The sequence below is a fragment of the Wolffia australiana genome, chromosome 7 (assembly GCF_029677425.1).
Source record: "Wolffia australiana isolate 7733 chromosome 7, ASM2967742v1".
Classification (NCBI taxonomy): Eukaryota; Viridiplantae; Streptophyta; class Magnoliopsida; order Alismatales; family Araceae; genus Wolffia; species Wolffia australiana.
The window spans coordinates 1,582,216-1,604,267 of record NC_135841.1 but is presented as its reverse complement, the minus strand read 5'-3'; the positions used below and the strand labels follow the sequence as shown (position 1 = coordinate 1,604,267).

Genomic DNA, 22,052 nt, shown 5'->3' with positions numbered 1-22,052 from the left:
ATAAAGAGAGAGAGACCAGGAGAGTTAAAGAGGGAGAGGGAGACAAGGATATACATATGTATGGAGTGAGAGAGGGAGAGAGAGAATGAAAAAGGGAGACCAGGAAAGATAGAGATAGATGGGGAGAGAGAGAGAGAGAGAGACAGGAAGACCAGGAGAGAGAGATAGATGGATACATATATATAGATATAGAGAGATAGATAGAAAGCGACAGATGAGAGAGAGAGCGAGAGAGAGAGTGAGGGAGACAGAAAGACGAGAAAGCAAGAAAGAGAGCGAGGTGAGAGAGAGAGAAAAAAGAGGGAGACCAGGTGAATTCAGATTTCTGACAAATCACACCCCCTACCTTTGACCCGTTATACAAAAGCCTGCAAATGTCCTTTTCCGAAACTTTCTTTACAAGAAAAGCCTACAAAGCCTACATATATCACACCTGCCCTTCTACATCGTTTCGATACACGTCGATGCTCATCCTGACATAATCCCTGCCGTCCATCAAACCTCTCCAGCCAATCGCAGTCGTCAGATCTAACCTCGGGCTCAAATCTCGAGACTGATTGTTCCCACCACGCAAGCCATAACCGATTTTCAAATCAAGGACATCCGACCGTCGATTCAGTGGACTAACTCCCCTATGCATAATCTCAACCGTCCATTAAACGTCTCCAGCCAATCGCAGCCGTCGGATCTAACCTAGGACTCAAATCTCGAGACTGATTATTCCCGCCACGCGATCCATAACTGATTTTCAAATCAACAACATCCGACCGTCGATTCGGTAGACCCTCGGTGGACCCACGGCTATAAATACCGCGTCGTCCTCTTCCTCCGGCGATTTCTGCAGACTGCAACAGCAGCTTTTGTCTGCCTGCAGAAGGAGCTGCAGACGTTACGTCAATTACTCCATGGACCAGTCCACGTCGCGCCTCTGCCGCTGCAGAAATCCTCTCAGAAGGCGAAGGTCCTCCCTCTTTCTGTCTCTTTTTCAGTATTTTATCGCTCCAGGTTGCAAGAACGGCGCCGGATCTTCTCTATTTACGGTTCTGCGATCCTCTGCCATGAAGAAATCATTGTTCTGGCGGTTGCAGGACCTGCGATCTAGGTTTTGAAGTTTTCAATGTGGATCGGGATCGAAGGCGAGTCGATTATCTCAGTCTGCCTGCGATTTAGGGTTTAGATCTGCGTCGGACGAGCGTTAACCAGGTCGGTGCATGCGATCTAAGCCTTTCCTTCTGGTGTTCTCCGCCGCTCCTGATTCATTGTCTCCGCTTCCCATTTTTAACCAGATGATCGAGTATTAATCAAGATTTTTGTGGAATCGGCATGGAAGGAGGGTAGTTGACTGTGTCGATCCGTCTGCGATCTGGGGCTTTATTCCTGTTGTGACTGTTTCCGCTTCCGATTTATGAACTGATCGATCGAGATTGAAGTTTTTTATCAGAGTTCGAGGATCGCAGAATCGGGAGATGATGGAAGGAAGGAGGCATTCCGTGGATGTTCCTCTAGCGAAGACGTTGGCGGCAATGAGGAGAGTTCGGTCTCTGCGTGATCCAGAGACGAGCTCCATGGACACGTACTCCATGCACATGGAAAACGTAAGCTGGGAAACTAACTCCGCCTGCGATCCAATCTTAAAGCTGGGCGATCACCGCAGTGAAGCGGAAACGGAATTCCGAGAGTACAACTTCAGATCAAGCAGCAAGATTCAGCAGCGGCCGTACTTGTCCCCAATCAACAGCAACGTTCCTTGCACTCCGGCCATGGATTCAGGCCAGAGACGCTGCGGCCTGACTGATTGCTGGTCGAGAACTCCAAGGAATCGAGACTGGGGCGGTTCGTCAGACGAGGAAGAGGTATCTCATCCTCTGCTGGAAGAGGAAGTCGAGGGCAATTCGTGCCCAGAAAATCCGAGAAGCCTGAATCAGAAGTATAGGCCAAGAACATTCGATGAACTTGTTGGGCAGCCTGTTCTTGTTCAGTCACTCAGAAATGCCATCTCCAAGAGAAAGATCTGGCCATTTTACCTGTTTCATGGGCCTCACGGGACCGGAAAAACTTCAGCAGCCAAGATCTTTGCTTCTGGGTTGAACTGTTCTTCCCTTGATGAGAAACTCAGCAGAGACATTACTGTACTGGACCCTTCTCGGATCAATTCCAAGGAGAGTCTGAGGACTTGCATCAGAAAAGCTCTTCGTAGCCCAATCTCCTCCAATTACCGCGTTTTCATCATCGACGACTGCGAGAATCTAAGTGCGGGAGCGTGGACTGCCATCTTGAATGCCCCCCCTGAGCTCCATAAACGAGTGATTTTCATCTTGGTTACCTCTGATCTCGAGAAGCTTCCCAGAGATTCTCTCTCTAGCTGCCAGAAATACCAGTTTCAGAAAATCAAAGAGCCGGACATTGTTCAGAGATTGAAGAAGATTTGCCGGACGGAGGGAATTGACTATGAAGATGATGCTCTGGCCTTCATCGCTGGGAGATCAGGTGGGTCCCTGCGCGAAGCCGAGACGACGCTCGAGCAGATTAGCCTGCTGGGGAAGAAGGTCACCCTTTCCCTGGCACAAGAACTCGTAAGCGACATTAAACTACTATAGTAAACCACTAAAGCTTCAAAATTTTGAAAAAAAAATCCAACTTTTTCTCTGGGGGTTTGCAAATTTTGCAGTCAGGTGTTGTCTCTGAGCCGGAGTTGCTGGATTTACTTGATGTTGCTCTCTCTTCTGATGCGCCCAACACGGTTAGGAAGGCGAGGGAGATGATGAGCTCCAAAGTTGACCCGATGCAGTTGACTTCGCAGCTTGCAAATCTAATCATGGATATTCTGGCTGGGAGATGCCAAACCCGTAAGTTACTACCCAAATCAGTTAAATTTGGATGATAGTGTACTTCGTTTTCTAATTAGTAATCATACAATGCATATAGTTACTGACAAATTCTATTTTCTATCTTCGCTAGCCGTCGATGTCGGCTTCCAGACGCTGAGAAACGCGCTGAAGGTGCTCTCTGAGACTGAGAAGCAGCTGAGATCATCAAGCAGTCGAGCCACGTGGCTTACTGTGGCACTTTTACAGCTCAATACTGGGGATTCTACTTCTGTTCATGATTCATCTGCCGATGACAAGGCATTGGAGACTAAGAAAAACGAAGAACGAGCCCTGGAATCGATAAGCAGAAGCCTTTCAGCAAGAAATGAGGAATTGGATGCCATCTGGAAGAAAACTGTTGAGTTCTGTGGTTCTGATCTATCCAAAAGTCTCTTGAAGAAAGGGCGCCTGACGTCAATTCATCTCAAGCATGGTACAAATTCGAAACCCAGGCTAAAATTACTGGCGTGTTAAAATATCTTACATGGCTTGATTTAGAACGTCACTGTGCAAATTTAATCAGTTTTCTGATTTTTGAAGTAACATTGTGCTCGCAGAACCGCAAAAAACTTTTAATCTATCTAAAGCATGGTACATGCTAACACTTGTTCCCTTGATCAAACAAAATTGACCTGGACAAGTCTCCTACAACCCAGCTACATAAATTAATGTTTCAGACCAATTTTTTCCCCGGCTTCAATTTCTAAAACATTTGAAGTCTGAATTTACCTATTTTCTGGTCTTTGAGAACAAAAATAGTGCATGTTGAACAGTAACAACTGGAAAAAACCGCAACCTGATTTGTTTAACTGTGCGTGGTCGTATGCCATTTTTCTAGAAACTTCTTATTTTAAGGACAGATCAGATTTACTTTTTGATACATGTGGAAAAATAACGCCTATTGAATCGAAAATTAGTAAAACAAATGACTCGCTAGTCTGGTAATCATGCATCGTAAACGCATTTTCCTTATTAACTATTAACTCCATTGTCCAGAAAAGTTTCTCCCAGTTTTTTATCTCACGCAATTAAAACGCGCAGAATAGACCGATCTACATTTTTTTTTCTAGAAAAACTTTGCTCACCGCAGCCAGGTTTGCAGAGTTGGCTATTGCCCATGTGGAATTTTCCTCCTCCGAGATGGTATCCAGGGCGGAGTGTTCACTCAAAGCCATCGCAAGCTCGTTACAGAGCGTGCTGTGTCGCAACGTCGAGCTCAAGATCAGCCTCGCCCGCTGCTCATCCTTCTCCAAGACCAGAGAGCTGACCCAGAAGTGGCTCAGATGCAAATCTGTGAAAAGACAATCTTCGCATCGTTCACGCGCCGACAATGAGGAGGATAAATCGACGGAAAAGGCGGCTCAGATGCCCGTCAAGGGCCACCCCTGGGGGACTTTTGTGCCGCTTCCCTGGAAGTTCTCGCTGGAGACGTTCTTCTGCCCAAAGGCCCGGACTTGTTCTAAACAGGTATGATGATGCGAGGACCTTTTTTCTCTAGTGTGACTCTCAACCCATCATGAAGATTCATCATTTTAGGATGATGATGATGATGATGATGATTTGGACAAATGACTCTTGGTAGCCAGATTACAATGAAGATGACAAAATGCCATCATCCACTTTGGACTTCTTCATTGTGAATGACGAGTTCGTCACCATAATGTCACCATCATCCTTGTTCGAGCTTGGACGAGCGATGATGATGATGATGATGATGACGTTCCATCAATTCATCATCGACATCATCCATACATCACCGTCCTCTTGACATCGTCATTGTCGACATCAAACCCCACTAGGAACACGGGATCCCTCAATTCAATGGAAGATCGTAGCATCATCAAAAAAGAGTCACCTTCAAGCGCTCGTCATACTGTGCAACTGTCAATCAGTTTTTGGGTGATGGATTGATTCGGTCGCGAAGAGGGTTGTGAGTCTGTGGTGTCGGATGATCGTGACGAGCACGTACGCATTAGCCAGGAGGAAGAGTATGCTTGCAGCCCAGAGTTGGATAAAGACATTAATGCCCTTGAATTCCAGTAGATAGGCCCACATAAGCCAATGAAGCTGGGAGAACATCCACACTGATATGCAAGTTAGGCCCTCAGACCTCAGCTTCATCTTGGTCCACGGAAGAATCAATGGCAATAAGCAGAAGAACCATACAAAATATTGCGCCGTTATAACCTGCCCAAAGAATGATTCATCCCAAAGGATTAGTCTCAAGGACTAGCCAGTGCAACTTTGTTTAAAGAACTTAGACATTCATCTCAAAAACAAAATGCTTTGAAATCCTACATTGTGGAAGTGACTTTTACATGAATATTCAGTTTCTGAAAATTCTAGGGAGTTCATCATACGAGTTTACGGATGACATATTAGTTTAGAAAAAATAATAATTTGGAACTGGTCACTAACCTTATTGAAGGCGACGAAGGCCACCGTCTGCGTGAACATGCAAAATAGGAGGTCTTGATAGAAGCAGAAGACGACGACCGATTGCATGATCAACTGAGGGAGAAAAGCCACCAGCTTTTCCATAATTGAAAACCCATCTTGATGATGAAGATAAATATGGTAGAAATAAATCGAGAAATTGTGCCTTGGATCAGTCCTGGTGAGATGGTATAGTAATGCTTCATTCAAAAATTCCCATCCGTAAAAATAGAAAAAAAATGCCATGCAGAAGAAGAACACTGAGGCAGAGACCAGCCCAAATACCACCCTTTTCCTAGTTATAAAATTTCTGGAATATATCCATAAGTTTGCCTTTGAAAATGTGATTGAACTCGGCCATGAGAAATTGTGAGTGTCCTTCCACAGTGTAAGAGAGGGGCCGCGATCTTGCCGAAGAACAGTTTCTTGGAGAACCAAAAGAAATGGCAAGGAATATATAATTGGATATATTCTAAAATGAACGACGAGTCCGTACCAAAATGCCGCCTGCGACGTGTTTCCTAGTAAAACAAATGAGGCACCAGGCAGAAACTCATTATCGACGCCGACTTTGATCGAAATTAAAATGTATAATGTATAACAAACGATTCGTTCGAATGAAAAATTGGAATATATTTTTTAAATTGTTGAATGAACGAAATACCCCAAAAAAATCAAGACATGTTTCTATGATGGTTAAGTACCCCAAGAAGCGACACTATAGGACATGAGTTTATGGGGTATTTGTGCAGATAGAATTAATTAAGATATGTAGATTTCTAAGAAATGATATACTCAGAAAAAATGAGAGAACTCGGAAGCTAAAAAAAAGCGAATTACTCTTTTGCATTGATTGAATAAAAACACCAAGGAAGAAATGCCGCAATTTGCATCGGTAGGCCAGGATAGGACATGAGGTCTGTGTGGAGATAGAATGAATTAAGATAATACAGATTTCTATGTAATGTACTCAGGTAGAAGAATGAAGAGAACTCGGAAGCTAAATATATTGAAATAGTCTTTTGCATTGATTGAATAAAAAAACGAAGGAAGAAATGCTGGAATTTATCAACCTTCGGTAGACACGGATGCTTATCTGACCACATTGCATACTCTGGGAAACCTTCGGCTATGGGGTTATGGCATTTCATATTGGATGGAGTTATATGTGTTCACGTATTAATTGAAAAAAAGATTTCAAGCAAAGTAGTCATTCAAATAGAAAAATTACGAGAATTCAGAAGATAAATATATTCAGAAACTCTTCGGACACCGACTTAATGAATGAAACAAGAGATTGGGGATACCTATGTGTATCCGACCTCTTCACATACTATCATGACAGTTACGTATTCCACTATTTGATTCTTTTGGGATCAGGTTATGATGAAATCATTGCCATCCTCATCACCACCATCCGTCGGTTAATACTGAATAATCATTGTCATCCTCATCGCCACCATACATCAGTTAATACTGAATAATCATTGCCATCCTCATCACCACCATCCATCGGTTAATACTGAATAATCATTGTCATCCTCATCATCACCATCCATCGGTTAATCCAGAATAATCATTGCCATCCTCATCATCACCATCCATCGGTTAATACTGAATAATCGTCGTCATCCTTATCATCACCATCCATCGGTTAATCCAGAATAATCATTGCCATCCTCATCATCACCATCCATCGGTTAATACTGAATAATCGTCGTCATCCTTATCATCACCATCCATCGATTAATACTGAATTATCATAGTCAAAGTCATTCATTCAAGCCCAAACATGCCCAGAAATAATCAATTTGGGGATGGTAATGATGATGACGAATTCATGCTCATCGATCATAAGCTCAACCCCAAATTGTCAAACAATCCAAGAGAGAATCCAGGAGCCTGAATTCGCCACTCCCAGCCGATGGCTGAAGGAAATTTGCCCTAACCCTACCCCAAAATGACGTAGAAAGGGTTGCGGACTTTCTCATGTGCGTCGATTAGACTCACTATCTGACTATCTTAAGTCAGAGATACCTAATCAGGCCCATCACATTGTCCACCTGTGGACAATGATGTTTCATTATGTGACATCGTCATCTGATTTCCAAGACACATCATCGTACGATTACACCATCCTCATTCTTCCAAGCCCAAAAATTGGATAATGATAACATGATGAGATTTGGGTATCACAATGATGATGATAAATTCATCGTCGTCAACATCATCATCATCATCATCATCTTTATCATCCAACTATCAATGATTTTTTTTCATTGTCATTGCCTTGCATCCAAACCATGCATAAACAACGGTAATGATGATGAATTCATCATTGTCCCCTTATCGTCCTTAAGATGAACTAAAACATGAGACAGAACCTGCGACTCATCTGCACTACCACTGATAGTTCAAAACAATCAATTAATCATCCATTTGAGAAAAAAATACAAATTTTTAGTTTTTTGGTGATTCTGGACTGCATATAGTGGAGGAGAGCGCAAACCTCTCATGATGCATATTATGATCCACAGAACCATCGCACAGACTATAGGCTCGCAATTTCCTCGGGTCCCGATCGTAAAGGTGAAAGGGTTGAACAGCCAGGCAAGAACACAGTACAAGCGCAATGTCTCCGGCACTCCTCGTAGTTTCAAGATCACATCAATGAAATAGCCTACCAACAAATCTGAGAAACAGATTGAAGGCCAAGTAGATTCAGGACCAGAAATCATGATAAAGAGAAGGTAGATTCAGGTTCAGAAATTATGATAGAAAGAAAGTTAATTCATAATCAGAAATAACGATGAATAGGAATTAGATTCAGCATCAGAAATTATGATGTAGAGCAAGCAGATTTAGGATCGGAACTTATTTAAGAAAAAAAGAAGATTCAGAAGCTAAAATTATGGTAGAAAGAAAGTAGATTCAGCATCAGAAATTATGATGTAGAGCAAGCAGATTTAGGATCGGAACTTATTTAAGAAAAAAAGAAGATTCAGAAGCTAAAATTATGGTAGAAAGAAAGTAGATTCAGCATCAGAAATAATGATAGCGAGAAAGTAGATTTTGCATTTCAAAATTGCAATAGAGGAAAGATGATTCAACATTAAAAATTGTGATGGAGAGCAAGTAGATGCAGGATAAGAAATCATGCAAGAAAGAAAGAAGATTCAGGTTCGGAAACTAATATAGAGATAAAGTAAATTCAGGATCAGAAATTATGATATAGAATGTAGATTCAGAATCGGAAAATATGATGAGGAGCAATTTAAACTCAGAACCGGAAATAATGACGAAGAGCAAGTAGATTCAGGACCACAAATTGTGATAGAGAGAGAGTAGATTTACATTAGGAAATTACGATAGAATGAAACTAATTTCATGACCAGGAATTATGATATCCATAAAGTAAAATTAGACTCGGGATCGGAGATATGATTTCAATAATCAACCACATTCAAAGCAGAAATCACATAGAACAGATCCTGCGAAAAAACCCAGAAGCGATTCTTAAGAAAGCAGTACTCACTAATCAAAAATCACGAAAGGACAAACTGCGATAAACCGGGAAAGTAGATTCAGATTAAGAAATTAAGATACAATGAAAATAATTTCATGACCAGGAATTATGATATCCATAAAGTACAATTAGACTCGGGATCGGAGATATGATTTCAATAATCAACCACATTCAAAACATAAATTACATAGAACAGATCCCGCAAAAAAACCCAGAAAGCAGTACTCATCAATCAAAAACTACAAAAGGGCAAATTCACGGGGCTCACCGCCGGCGGAGAACAAGATCTTCCCCCAGCAAGGATGAATAAGGGAGTTAGGAACAAGAATCAAGGCCAGTATAGGAGAGTAGCGATACGTGGATCTCTTGAATGGCGACGAACCCTTCGCCATAAGCGCGGCAGCGTCAGAGAATACGAGATAATCAACGTCGGTGTAGCGAACTTCCATGTGGGCATCCTGCCACTCGCCGTAGAACACCAGCAAGCCCCGAAGAATCGCTGAAATCGCCATTATTCGATCGAGATTCACTCTGGGAGCCATCTTCTGCCCCTCTGAGAATCACCGGGAAAGAAGAAGATGATAGAATACGTAGAAGAACCAAAAAAATTCAGGATTTGTACTGTTGGACTTGAATATATAAAACCCAGCAATGATTTTCGAAGCTGTGCGTTGAATCTGCAAACCCAAATTTGATCCTTGAATCTAAAAGCACAAGTGAACTATCCCAAGAAAAAAAAATCTCTGACAGATGAGGTGATGAATCCTTCGCCATGGTAAAGAAATACGTCGGTCGGTAAATTTCATTACATGGTAAAGAAATAAGATGAAATAAAACTCAGAAATATGACATAGATGGATGCTCAATGGAAAATTTTCAAGCCTCTATATAGTACAGGAAGAAGATGAAATAAAACTCTGAAAGATGAGATAAGTGCATGCTCAATGGGTAAATTTCATGCCTCTATGTTGTATAGGAAGAAGATGAAATAAAACTCAGAAAGTGGGTGAATTTCATGCCTCTATGTTGTATAGGAATAAGATGAAATAAAACTCAGAAACATGAGAAAAATGCATGCTCAATGGGTAAATTTCATGCTTCTATGTTGTATAGGAAGCAGATGAAATAAAACTCAGAGAGATGAGATAAGTGCATGCTCAATGGGTAAATGTCATGCCAATATATAGTATAGGAAGAAGATGAAATAAACCTCAGAAATATGAGATAAGTGCATGATCAATGGGTAAATGTCATGCCAATATATAGTATAGGAAGAAGATGAAATAAACCTCAGAAGTATGAGATAAGTGCATGCTCAGTGGGTAAATTTCATGCCTCTATATATAGTATAGGAAGAAGATGAAATAAAATTCAGAGAGATGAGATAAGTGGATCCTAAAGTGTAAATAGCATCCCTCAAATAGTATATGAAGAAAACAAAACTCAGAGAGATGAGATACGTGCATTCTCAAGTGTAAATAGCATGCCTCTATAGTATTTTACAAAGAAAAAACTCAGAAAGATGAGAAAAGTAAATCCTCAATTGTAAACAGCATGAATTCATAAAGTATATGATGATGAAGAAGAATAAAACTCTGAAATATAAGATAATTGCATACTATATTTTTTTTAATAACCTTTGTCAAAATTTGAATAAAATAAGATTAAAAAATAAGGAAAATGGGAAGCTTTAGTGACTTTTGAGTAAGAAAATTAAACACCTTAATAATGAAACACTATAACACAATTTGAAATAGTTCTCGAAGAGTCAATGTCAGAAGAATAACTTAGTATCATTAGAATTTAGAAATTATTTGACCAATGCTAACCCATTGTCAACAATGAAAATACATTTTCTATACCACCATCTAACATTAGCAGTCAAATTGAAGTTATCACTACTAAGTACTCAATATATTCATGGTATTGTGGATATATTGTGATACAAAGGCGAATGGGACAAATTAAGTTTTTCTCATCAAATTTAATACATTGAAAGTTCAATTTCACACAGAACAATGGTTAAAATGTAATTTTAATCAATGAAATGGCCAGGTCAGTCCCCAGTTCATTAAACGGTTCACATTTGATAAGTGTATATAAAATTTTTAATATAAATATAATATTACCAAATTTATATATAAACATTCAAACATGTTAAATAAGTTCTATTTTATTAAGAAATTTGTATAACTTTTAGCTTAAACTGTAAGATTTTTAATATATACAGATGTAAAAGATCATAAATGGTATTAAATTTTTTTTATTTACATAGAAATAGAAAGTTTGAATGACTGCAGTTATTTTGTTACTTGTGAAATAGCACACAAAATAATAAAATTTCCATTTTTAATAGATACATACAAAATAGTCATTGAAAGTTAAAACTTGATGACAATATTTATATCTATTAGACAACGGAACACTTACTAAAGGATCATAATTCAGAAAAAAACCCGTTGTATGACAAATATTCTGTTATCATTACTTTTTTCCAGCTCTACTCACATATGGAGGATAAATAACATGCATGGAAAATAAATTTGCTTGACTCGGATGCTTTTATATCTAAAAATAACTTTACATACTATGAACCATATCAAAAATCACAGCTTTTTACCTAGGTCATCTACAAACCCATGCTGTCATATTTTTTGAGTAACATCAGAACTCAGAATTTGTGTTTGAACGAGCTGTTTCTTATGTAGACTTTCAATGACTAGAAAAATATTGGCCATCTCCATAAAATATTCACAACGAACATGCGTTCATAAACTTCAAACCAAAAATAAGCGACGCTTGAAAAATAGACAGATTAATATGACCTGAAGATAAATAATTCCTACGTAAATTCATTATATTATTCTATTATCAACATTTTTTGTGGCATTGGGCCACCTCAAATGGCATGAGCTGTGTGCGAGGAGACCTGCACTTATGGCCGAAAGACTGACTTTCGCCCTCACCCAATAAGAGGAACTGTGAAATTAATAGAGTACAAAACTTATCTTCAAGCTTTATCTTATTTTTTTGCGACCACGGAGTCATTGAATGAATTATCCCGTTTATTTCAGAGGTTCATCATCTGAACGAGGTAGACATGACTAAGTGACATGGAATATGGTGACGACAACAACATGTTATAGAAGGAGATAACTGGCAGAGCCAACCACTCACTAAGACTCGCATATCTACAACTACATCCCCTAGTGGCAGTAAAATGGGGGGCGAGAACGTGAGATGTCAACAGAATGACCACCTGGATAGAAGCTAGGGCTGCTTCCCATCGTATACTTCCATGTATGTTGGATGTATAAGGTGAGTGCATCAGAAAGAGCAGGAACTGGGTCATCCATGGCGAAGCATTTGAAGCATAACTACACACTCACATGATCTTTGCCGAGATAGGAACATTTGGATGAACTGGTAAACTACACTTGGCTCTAGATAGATGTATGGGCGGAGGGCTTGTGGTACCTACTGCCCACCCTTCTTCTTTTAGAATATAAATCTTGGTCAAGCTGACGGAGCAATACTATTACGAGTCGTGTTATAGGAACTATGATATTTCATATGCTTAAAGTATTCTATTGAATGATAATGTGCGGCTAAGATGTGTTGAATAAACAAGATTCGAATGATCACGAAAGATAATTATATAAAAAAAATAATGTTCAAGGTATAACTAAAAAGGAATAAATTTTTTTTTTCTTCTAAAAAAAAGAGGAACACCTTGTTCCATCCATCTCAGTCAATTGAGGGACCAGACACCATACTTATCTTTTGTGAAATGCAATGTATAATAAAATATTTTTTATGGAAGGAAACTAGGGTGTTGGCCTAAATTTGGATTAATTATATCTACGACTCCGGAGACAGCTTTCTGGTCATTACTTCTGTACATATTCAGAATGTATGTTGAAAAAAATTATTTATTACTTGGTCTGACTAGGAAATCAATGGCGTGGTCCAGAAAATGTCCACAAACTAACTCATGTTCATAAAATTTGAACCCAAAAAGATCAAAACCTGAACAGTAGATGTACTACAATGACCAACTGATAAAGAGTTTCCTTCATAAATTAAGTATCCTCTTCAATTATCAGCCTATTTTGAATTATTATTGACCCACAACAATACAAATCATTACCATAAATGTATTGAATACCTATGTTGTCTAGAGACCCATGATATCATATTTTTCTGAAAAACATCAGAAAAGGGAAACTGAGTTGGAACAAATAATTGATTACGCAGATGACCCGAGTATGACCTATACAATAAAATGTCCACAAATGAACTAGTGTTCATAAATCTGAACCTAAAATAATCTGTCTGAACATTAGCTATATCAGTATGACCTGATGATAAAAAATTCCATTATAAATTAATTTGAGTCATTTATCATAAAAATTTTTAACTTAATTTCCCATCACGAGCAGCCATCACAGTACAAAATCTTTAAAACCCATGACGTTAGATTTTTGAAAAAGTATATAAAATTAAAATTTGTGTACGAACAAGTTATACTCTCGGTTGCTGTGAATATAGATCCGGATCGTCCCGGACGTGGACGAAGGACGGGACGGTTTTTCGTCTCGAAATTCGTCCCGGAACGAAAAAACACATTTTATATTTTTAATATATTATAAATTGTACTTGCAAGCCACGTGGTGACATCTCAACTGTCGGTTGTTAATCCGGCAGTTTTCCGTCCAGATTCGTCCGTCCATCGTCCGGAGACCTCTGGACGGACAATTTTTTCGTCCCAAGGGACGAAAACTGTCCCGTCCGGTGGTTCCCGGAAGAATTTTCGTCTCAAAGTTCGTCTTTATCCTCGAACGGGACGGTTTTTTCGTCCCAGGACGAACAAATCGTCCCGTCCGCGTCCCTGATCTATAGCTTTGAAGTTCTTAGAATTGCGGTTGAGTTGAAGTCATTGCAAGGAAGAGGCTTTCCGTGATCAGAACGGGACTCTGTAACGAATTCACTGCCTGTCGGTGCCGCCGAAGTGGTTGAGTTCGGAGAACGAGGATTTTTCCACTTCGAGCAAAAAAAGGTCGAGGAAGAATAGAGAAATAGGAGATTTTTCATTTTTGACAAGGGTTGAGGAAGAACAAAGAGAAAGAGGAGATTTTTCATTTTTGAGGAGAAGGGTCGAGGAAGAACAGGGAGCCAGAGGAGATTTTTCGTTTTTGAGGAGAAGGTTCGAGAAAGAACAGTGAGAAAGAGGAAATTTTTCATATTTCAGGAGAAGGGTCGAGGAAGAACAGGGAGAAAGAGGAGATTTTCATTTTTCAGGAGAAGGGTGTCGGAAGAAGAGAGAAAGAGAGAGAAAATTTTCATTTTTGAGGTGAAACGTCGACGAAGAAGAGAGAAAAAGAGGAGAATTTTCATTTTAGATGTGAAGGGTCGAGGAAGAGAAGAGAGAGGAAGAGAAAATTTTCGTTTTTGAAAAGGCTCGACGAAGGAGAGAGAGAGAGAGAGAGAGAGAGAGAGAGAGAGAGAATTTTCACTCTTGAGGAGAAGGGTCGAGAAAGAACATATTTTCATTTTTTGAGGTGAAGGGTTGAGGAAGAAGAGAGAGAGAGATCAGATTTTCATTTTTGAGGTGAACGGTAGAGGAAGAAGAGAGAGAAAGATAACACTTTCATTTTTTATGAGAAGGGTCGAGGAAGAAGAGAGAGAAAGAGAAAATTTTCATTTTTGATGGCAAGGGTCGAGGAAGATGAGAGAGAAAGATAAAATTTTCATTTTTTTTGAAAAGGGTCGTGGAAAAAGAGAGAAAGAGAGAGAGAGAGAGTAAATTTTCGATTTTGAGAAGGGTAGAGGAAGAGAGAGCAGATTTTCAGTTTTGTGAAGGGCAGAGGAAGAGTGAGAAAGAAGAAACTTTTCATTTTGAGTTGAAGGGTCGGAGGAAGAAGAGAGAGAGAGAGAGAGAGAGAGAGAGAGAGAGAGAGAGAGAGAGAGAGAGAGAGAGAGAGAGAGAGAGAGAGAGAGGGCGATGGCGAGGGCAGGGCAGCTGCAACAGCAGCGAAGAAGTAGCGCTCTGTTCTTTGGGGCGACAATGGTGCTTTGGAGCTTATCAGTGGCATTCGAGATAACATTCAACAAGAAAACACAACTCTTGGCCATACTTGGAGGATTCTGCTTCTACCGGGGAGCTAATTTCGTCATCCGGCGTTTCATCTCCAGAGATCCTCTCTTCGTCAACACATCAGTATCTTTGGTTCATTCCACCGTTACTTCTGCTTCTGGTAAATTTCTCTTCTTTTTACTTGTTCCCAACATTCATACCCAAATAACATGCGAAAAAGGTTCATAGTAGATGAAATCAGAGCCTTTTCTGGTCATTCTTTGAACTTGAAAAATGATAATGGAAGTAAGTTTTTTGATAATCAAGAAAATGGAGTTCACTTCTGCTCCGCTTCTGGGGATTTCTCTGCTTTTTTGATAATCAGAACTTTTCTTTAAAAAATAATAATAAGTCAGGAGTGTCATACATAAAAACTAGTCTAAAAGGGCTCTAATAAGATGTAGTGGGAGCCTTTTCGGTTCTTTAAACTTGAGAGTTGAGAAATGATGATAATCAAGAAAGTGGTGTTTACTTCCGCCGCTGATAATTTCTCTTCTTTTACTTGTTCACGAAGTTCATACCCAAATACTATGTGAAAAGTGTTCACTTGAGATCAAAACAGACTCTTTTCTTGCCATTCTTTAAACATGAGAAATGATGATGAATTAGTGTTTGATTATAAAGAAAGTGGAATTTAGTTTGCGGGTCTCATGTATTAAGTTAAACGGTATATTTCTCTTTTCCCCAAGGAAGCTACTCCAATGTAGTGGGATCAAGGTAGACATAAATCATACGTTAATTACCTTACAACCATCAATTTGTTTTGAAGAAAAAGAGGGAAGATCACCCAAAATCGGTGATCAACCCACGTTACAACCATCATACCCAAACCATGCGTTGTAAAAAGTGCTCAAATCTGATGTATTATTCTTTCTTTTTGTCAATCAGTTGTTCTTATTCTGGTCAATCAGTGGCTATATAAAGGCCTTTACTCCATGTTTGAGCACAGTGAACTGTTTAGTGAGACATGGTGGGGGGCTTACACGGCTCTGTGCTTCTCATGTGGGTACTTTGCTTATGATCAGTGGGATATGCTTCGATATCGGCTATACAGTGGTTTGATACCGTCGATTCTTGTTCATCATCTAACGCTCTTGTTGTGCTTCACACTGGCAATCTATCGGAATGTGACCATCAACTATCTCATCCTTTCCCTTGTATGCGAGGTACATCTTCTTCTTGTCAGGTTTTTTTTCAAGATTAAGTAATTTTTTATGAAATTCATCTTTTACCTTGCATAAGAAATGATTTTTTTGTCAAATATATCATCATATATCTTCCTTTATGAAACAATGGTTTTAGACCCTGTTACTCTATTGCGCGCATCGTCCATACGGGCGCGAGTAAACGCCTAACCTGAGTGCCCCTCCTAAATTTCCGTTGGTTGACTGTTTGACTGATGGCACATCTAAGATGGTTGTTGTCACATGTGAAGTTTGTCGCCAGTTTTAGGAGGATCATCATACCAGAAAGGACCAATTGGATCATGTATCATCGGAGGGAGTGACAGAGACAAATATAGACTTGAATCATTAGAAGAAGTGTCGCCTCTTGTGGACATGGGTCATCCATGGTTATTGCTGGTACCATTAGAGGAAGTTAATGTCACGTCTTGTGGACATGGGTCATCCATGGTAATAGCTGGTACCATTAGAGGAAGTTGATGTGATACGAGGCAGCATCAGACATATCAGAGAAAACGCACAAGGCTCGCGGCACCAACCCAAGGCGGACACGTAGCGGTCAACCGTAGTTGACCAAATCGACTTCCCAAGACAGTATATAAAGAAGAGTACGACAGAGAGAGAGAGAGGGCGTGGGAGTGAGAGAGGGAGAGAGAAAGAGAGAGAGATGGACAGAGAGAGAAAGAGAGGGTGATAGAGAGGGAGAGGGAGAGAGAGAGAGAAACGGAGAGAGGAAGCAGGTGAGAGAGAGTGTGAGAGAGACTTCCTGCCATGTTAAGAATCTAGGAACTTGATAAAGACTCCAATCCTGAGAGCTAAGAGACACTCTAATCCATCTCTTTTTCTTCTGTTTTTATCTTTGAAATTTGGGACGACTTTATCTCATGCAGTACCACTCTTGAATATTTCCATTATTTGCTTTTTGTGCAAGTATGGACATTTTTTTCTTGGGATCAATTCTAGTTTAGCCTCTCTTAAGACGTTGGCATTCAATGCCTTAAAGAACTTGATTCCTGCTGCTGGGGTGTTGTATGTCCTGATGATGTTAACGTGTGATGTTGACAATGATGTTGGCTGGCGGTTGACGATGATGGGCATCAACATCATCGTCGCCATTAACAGTCCATGAAGAAAATTTCCGTCAATGTTATTGTTACTAGTTCTTTCAGTATTATGAACTTTTTCAATAAGAATTTTACTAAGTTGATGGGTGACATCAATGGATGGAATCAACCACCATATTGTGTACCCATCTTTGTCAACACCGACCGCCAACAATAATCTTGTTAACATAATTGTCGTCTCCAGCCCGCCGCCTCAAATTGAATTGTGCGTGATAAATTTTATCATTACTTAAATCATTTCCGTTTAATACCTGAAAGAACTTCCCTACAGCTTCATTCTATATTTCTCCATGTGAGGAAAGTCCGCAGAATGGCCGGAGTCAAGGACTCAAACAGTTGGATGGTGAAGATTGAGTGGGTATTGAACTGGGCAGCCTTTTTCTCGTCAAGGCTTCTCTGCCACATCCTCATCACTTACAAGCTAATCAAAGATGCCCCCAAATTCGGCAAAGGGATCGAGCTGCCACTGGCTCTCTTGGGCATGACTGGGATGAACATCCTCAACATATTACTTGGTCTTGATCTCTTCAGAGCCTTCAGACGGGAAATGAACCGACGCAAGAACAAAGATTGAAGGGATTATTGGGAAGAAATGTTGAGTTTATGAATGGTAAGACAAGCCCTCCTCTGAGTTGTCTTATCTTTCAACTTTGGGGTCTTTTTGCAGTAGATTTTCAGGTATTTCAGTATATTTGAATTTGCCAAGTGGGGGGAAGTTAATTAGTGGGGTTTCAATTTGTGGAAACTAACGGATGGGATCAAATCATCATATGTCATTGAAAGTCCATGATAGGAGGGAACATTAATTAACATAATGAAAATCTTACCTTGAAAATTCGGTAAAAGGCAATAATGAAAACCAAATATTTTCCTGAAGTAGAACATCCTTCTGTCAATACGATGTTGAATTTCAAATTATGATGACTTACGAAAGTTCAAATGTTTTACAGGAATCAACCTTCTCTTGAAAATGCAAATGATTTGACAGAAACGTGGCAAGATAAAGGTCAAAGGGGGATGAAATATACCGACAAGCACTATGCCGATATCCTTTAAATATCCCAATTTGGTATTTAGGACAAAAAAAATCTTGAGTATGATACTTCTATGAATGAATTCATTCCTATTTTTGTGAATAAACATTTCATCAAGTCTTATCTCTAGTTCCCTGCCGGCACAAACAGACAGTTGACTAGTATTTGATTTGAGCATAAACATGATCTCTGGTGGTTTATGAATTTAGATCTGGGGATCTGCGATTGAGATCTCTGGCTTAGTTTCAATTGTTTTTGCAGGAGAAATAACCAATAATTTTTGACGTTTTGGCAGTTTTTTCTTAAGATTAGAAACGACTTCAGATTGGTTCTCAGTTCTCTAGGTCATAAATCAGGGATCAGTTATCAGTAATTGACCTCAACTTAATTACGAAGATATGACCACTCTCTCCCAGCTCTTTTGCATCCCTGGCACTATAAAGTTTTCTAAATAAATTACACCAGAAGGTATGCATTTGATAAAATACCAAGAAGAGAAGGACCAGAAAGATATTTTCATACCGACTCTATCTACTCCCTTGTTCAGTTCTAAAGAGAATGCTCCCTTCCCTCCATACTCTTGCAAGTACTACAAGGTCACTACTATGAATGAAATGGGTCACACAGCAGTTACACTCACCCCAGGCCACCCAAATTTATGTCATTAGCTGAATATTACCAACACATTGAAGCAAATTCAGTTCATGAAATACAACTAAGTGTTACCAAACTTTAGGGTTGTACTAAACATGGATGATGAGATAAACAACTTGTTCTTTGTAGGAATATTTGTGCGGTCCGGGGTGATTTTTCGCAAATTTGCGCTAATTTCCGCTCGCATAAAACCCCCCGTGCGATGAGCAGTGCAAATTTGTGTGGTAATTCATACTGCAGATCGCACAAATTCGCATATATCTTACCCCATAAATGTCGAATGCTGAACCCCAGACTTTGGTTGCCGAATGTCAAATGCCAAACCTCAAACTTCGTTGCCAAATGTCGAATGCCGAACCCCAAAGTTTAGTTGCTGAATGTCGCCGACTTGTTGAGAGACGAGTCACTTAAAAATAGCACATTTTTGCACCTTCGCATCGCACAAAGGTCTGTGGGATGTGCAGTGTGGTTCCGGCACACGCTGTGCAAAGTGCGGCGCGAAATTCGCACCGCACCGCACAATCTCACAATTCAAAATCGATCGCACGAAAGGACCGCCCCTAGTTCTTAGGGGCAACTAGAGTTAATCAAATTCAATTTGGTGGACTGGGTTGGACACAAGTTGAATATTAACTTATGATATTCTCAAGGAGATCATTATTTACAAATGAAGACGAACTTCAATCAATCCTTATTGCCAAGTTGATATGGATTTCACAATGGATATGTTAGCTTTCAGCAGCTGCTCACTTGAAGATTGATTGGGCTTAGTGTGGTACTTTTATTAGTGTCTCTGCGTTAATCTTATTATCCTTACTTTTCAGAAGAATTTGGCTCACAATAGATCTCTCAGATGGCATTATTTTTTTCGTTGTTTTTGAGCTGTGGATGTGCTTTAATAAATCAGCTCAAAGAGGGGCTATAATGAGAGAGAATGCAAAATTTATGGTTTCCGTTTATATTTCACTTTTGATATTGTACATAGTGTGGCCGAGTACAAAATGGGCAAGACTTCTCCTATATAGGAGCACATTATAAGCCCATTAAACTTAAAGGTTTGGCATCTGCTACAGTGCATTGAATTTTTTTATCAACTTTTTTACCACAGCTATTTATACTACTGTAAACTTTTTCTTCTTCCATATGGGACACTAGTCCTCTTTTTTAAAACAAATATCTGGTTATCGGATATCATTATATGGATACCATTTTTTGATACGGATTTCGATCTCCGATATCGAAATATCAGATTTAGATGTTGGAACTCGGATTCGATATCCAGTACCGACATCCGCCACGTCCGGAGCCCTGCAATATTCGTCCTGATATCTGATGTCGATGGATATTTAATATCCGAAATCCGATATTAGAAACCGCCCTGATTTCTACCGGATATCGGATGTCGGACGGGCAATCACCAGTCCAAATACAGAAGCAGGGATGTATATCCATGTTTCAAGGTTTGAAATTTTCACATATCCATGTGAAGAATGTTCTCAAAATCCTAAATAATACAAGCCAAATACTTACACTTATATGCATGTATACTGCACCAGTAAGAAGCTACAATAATCCTAAATTCCACCAATTAAGTATATTGCATCTAGATCAAGTGATTCTTGAAAATCAAAAAGGATAAATGTACTTCACATCCAACTTCACAATCCATTTTTGGTAGGACAAGGAGTATGGAATAAGATACTAATTAAACTTTCTTACATCACGGGTGCACAGGCAACCCCATAACCAATATCCCCATTAAGTATATTATGTCACACTAATATTACATTCTTTATTTTATAAGATAGGGAATGAACTTTAAGAAACCACTTTATGTGTCTCATTTTATTACAGGATTGGGTTAATTCATTGATTTCCTTATTGAAAATATTTTTTATACCCCAATGCTAAGGACTATGAATAAAAAATAAATGTCTTTTGGATGGTAGGACAGGGTGTGCATTGTACAACAAAGTTCACCTCTCTATTGACATTTTATGATTATGTGTCTCATCTGTTATGTAAGGAAATTTATCCACGTATTTAATAGACAATCCTCCCTCGGAATATTTTGTGAGAAACTTGTTTATCAAAATATATTGGATGTAGAAGGATTATTCAGTGAGACACCAATGTAACTCTCTCATCATGAAAGATTATGTAAATACTTTTCACCACTAGGTGCTATGTTTATAAAGATATACCTCAATGATAGTAGGACATGAAAGAGAAAAGACAAGTTACATATCTTCAATCATGGGTTATGTTATACTTTTGCCTATCGACTGCGAATGATTAGTAGGGTGCTAACTCATCAAACATTAAAGTACTAGATATGGACGATCACATAGAGCGTATAAACAAGAAAACATTAAGAGCACTAGACATATTTCATATATGTCTTATCTCTCATTCACGTGAGGAAACTAAGAAAATATCTTTTTAAGTCTACATCTGCAATATGAAGTGGACTATATTATTTCAAACTGTATTACTTCCTCTATCTTTTCCACTTAAATGATTCACCCATTGGCTCATCTAACTCAATTCGAGCATTTTTTCAGGTCCCTACATAGTCTTTTCTAAAAGGATTTACACCTGAGATTTGTCATATTAGATATCTTATTGGGACATTTAGTTTATCATTCAAGTCCTAAATGATGCATTAATTGAAGGAATATACTAAAAGTTTTTCTTTTGAATTGAAGGAATATGCTAAAAAAATTTCTTTTGAATTGAAGGAATGTACTGAAAATTCTACTTCTGAATTGAAGGCATTTATTTTCAAAATTGGTTTTATTGTAATTAACTCATGCAAAGTATCACTACTCTTTATAGATATTGCAATCTATCATCCAACAATATCCTAAATATTGAAATAATATTTATGCGAGTCATCAGAGTTCGTTAAATCACAATCACTTGTAAACTACATTTTAATTTATTACAAAAAATATTTAGCAATACTTTATCAAAATTCCTTTCCAATTGTATGGTTTATCCGATTTCCTAATTTTTTAATTATATACTTCTTAAACAGAAGCATTTTAGTCCAAAACTTATCCCCAATGCTGTGATCCAATTTTATATT

The 22,052-nt window shown here is 39.0% G+C and overlaps 3 protein-coding genes across 6 annotated transcripts; 2 read left to right on the top strand and 1 right to left on the bottom strand.

Annotated features, from left to right (window-relative positions):
* Nucleotides 1-825: 825 nt before the first annotated feature.
* Nucleotides 826-5,434, top strand: LOC144706201 (AAA-type ATPase family protein). 3 transcript variants are annotated; one of them, XM_078579138.1, is made up of 7 exons: nucleotides 826-961; nucleotides 1,089-1,203; nucleotides 1,287-2,573; nucleotides 2,669-2,846; nucleotides 2,959-3,300; nucleotides 3,970-4,334; nucleotides 5,296-5,434. In XM_078579138.1, exons 3-7 carry the CDS (start codon nucleotides 1,467-1,469, stop codon nucleotides 5,341-5,343), a joined length of 2,040 nt encoding a protein of 679 aa, XP_078435264.1. In that variant the 5' UTR covers nucleotides 826-961; nucleotides 1,089-1,203; nucleotides 1,287-1,466; the 3' UTR covers nucleotides 5,344-5,434. The 3 variants fall into 3 exon arrangements, with proteins under 3 accessions (XP_078435264.1, XP_078435266.1, XP_078435267.1); XM_078579140.1 differs by lacking the exon at nucleotides 5,296-5,434 and adding an exon at nucleotides 4,667-5,219; XM_078579141.1 differs by lacking the exon at nucleotides 5,296-5,434 and having other exon boundaries at nucleotides 3,962-4,364.
* Nucleotides 3,807-9,679, bottom strand: PNT1 (mannosyltransferase family protein). Of its 2 annotated transcripts, XM_078579143.1 has the most exons (5): nucleotides 9,098-9,679; nucleotides 7,813-7,995; nucleotides 5,286-5,824; nucleotides 4,723-5,054; nucleotides 3,807-4,158 (listed from the first exon to the last, which is right to left on the bottom strand). In XM_078579143.1, the coding sequence occupies exons 1-4, from the start codon at nucleotides 9,369-9,371 to the stop codon at nucleotides 4,752-4,754; spliced, it is 1,299 nt and encodes a 432-aa protein (XP_078435269.1). In that variant the 5' UTR covers nucleotides 9,372-9,679; the 3' UTR covers nucleotides 3,807-4,158; nucleotides 4,723-4,751. The 2 variants fall into 2 exon arrangements, with proteins under 2 accessions (XP_078435269.1, XP_078435268.1); XM_078579142.1 differs by having other exon boundaries at nucleotides 3,807-5,054.
* Nucleotides 9,680-13,782: 4,103 nt separating this feature from the next.
* On the top strand, nucleotides 13,783-18,413 carry LOC144705840 (TRAM, LAG1 and CLN8 (TLC) lipid-sensing domain containing protein). The gene is made up of 4 exons (XM_078578674.1): nucleotides 13,783-15,086; nucleotides 15,854-16,131; nucleotides 17,545-17,883; nucleotides 18,224-18,413. Exons 1-3 carry the CDS (start codon nucleotides 14,834-14,836, stop codon nucleotides 17,845-17,847), a joined length of 834 nt encoding a protein of 277 aa, XP_078434800.1. The 5' UTR covers nucleotides 13,783-14,833; the 3' UTR covers nucleotides 17,848-17,883; nucleotides 18,224-18,413.
* Nucleotides 18,414-22,052: the final 3,639 nt, after the last annotated feature.

Coding starts and splice junctions, on each gene's coding strand:
- LOC144706201 (XM_078579138.1), top strand. CDS start 1,467: ATGATGGAAGGAAGGAGGCATTCCGTGGATGTTCCTCTAGCGAAGACG. Junction 2,847..2,958: donor GGCTGGGAGATGCCAAACCC/GTAAGTTACTAC, acceptor TATCTTCGCTAG/CCGTCGATGTCGGCTTCCAG. Junction 3,301..3,969: donor GTCAATTCATCTCAAGCATG/GTACAAATTCGA, acceptor CCAGGTTTGCAG/AGTTGGCTATTGCCCATGTG.
- PNT1 (XM_078579142.1), bottom strand. CDS start 9,371: ATGGCTCCCAGAGTGAATCTCGATCGAATAATGGCGATTTCAGCGATT. Junction 7,996..9,097: donor GATCTTGTTCTCCGCCGGCG/GTGAGCCCCGTG, acceptor TCTGTTTCTCAG/ATTTGTTGGTAGGCTATTTC. Junction 5,055..5,285: donor CCTTCGTCGCCTTCAATAAG/GTTAGTGACCAG, acceptor TTCTTTGGGCAG/GTTATAACGGCGCAATATTT.
- LOC144705840 (XM_078578674.1), top strand. CDS start 14,834: ATGGCGAGGGCAGGGCAGCTGCAACAGCAGCGAAGAAGTAGCGCTCTG. Junction 15,087..15,853: donor CACCGTTACTTCTGCTTCTG/GTAAATTTCTCT, acceptor TTTGTCAATCAG/TTGTTCTTATTCTGGTCAAT. Junction 16,132..17,544: donor TCCTTTCCCTTGTATGCGAG/GTACATCTTCTT, acceptor ACTTCCCTACAG/CTTCATTCTATATTTCTCCA.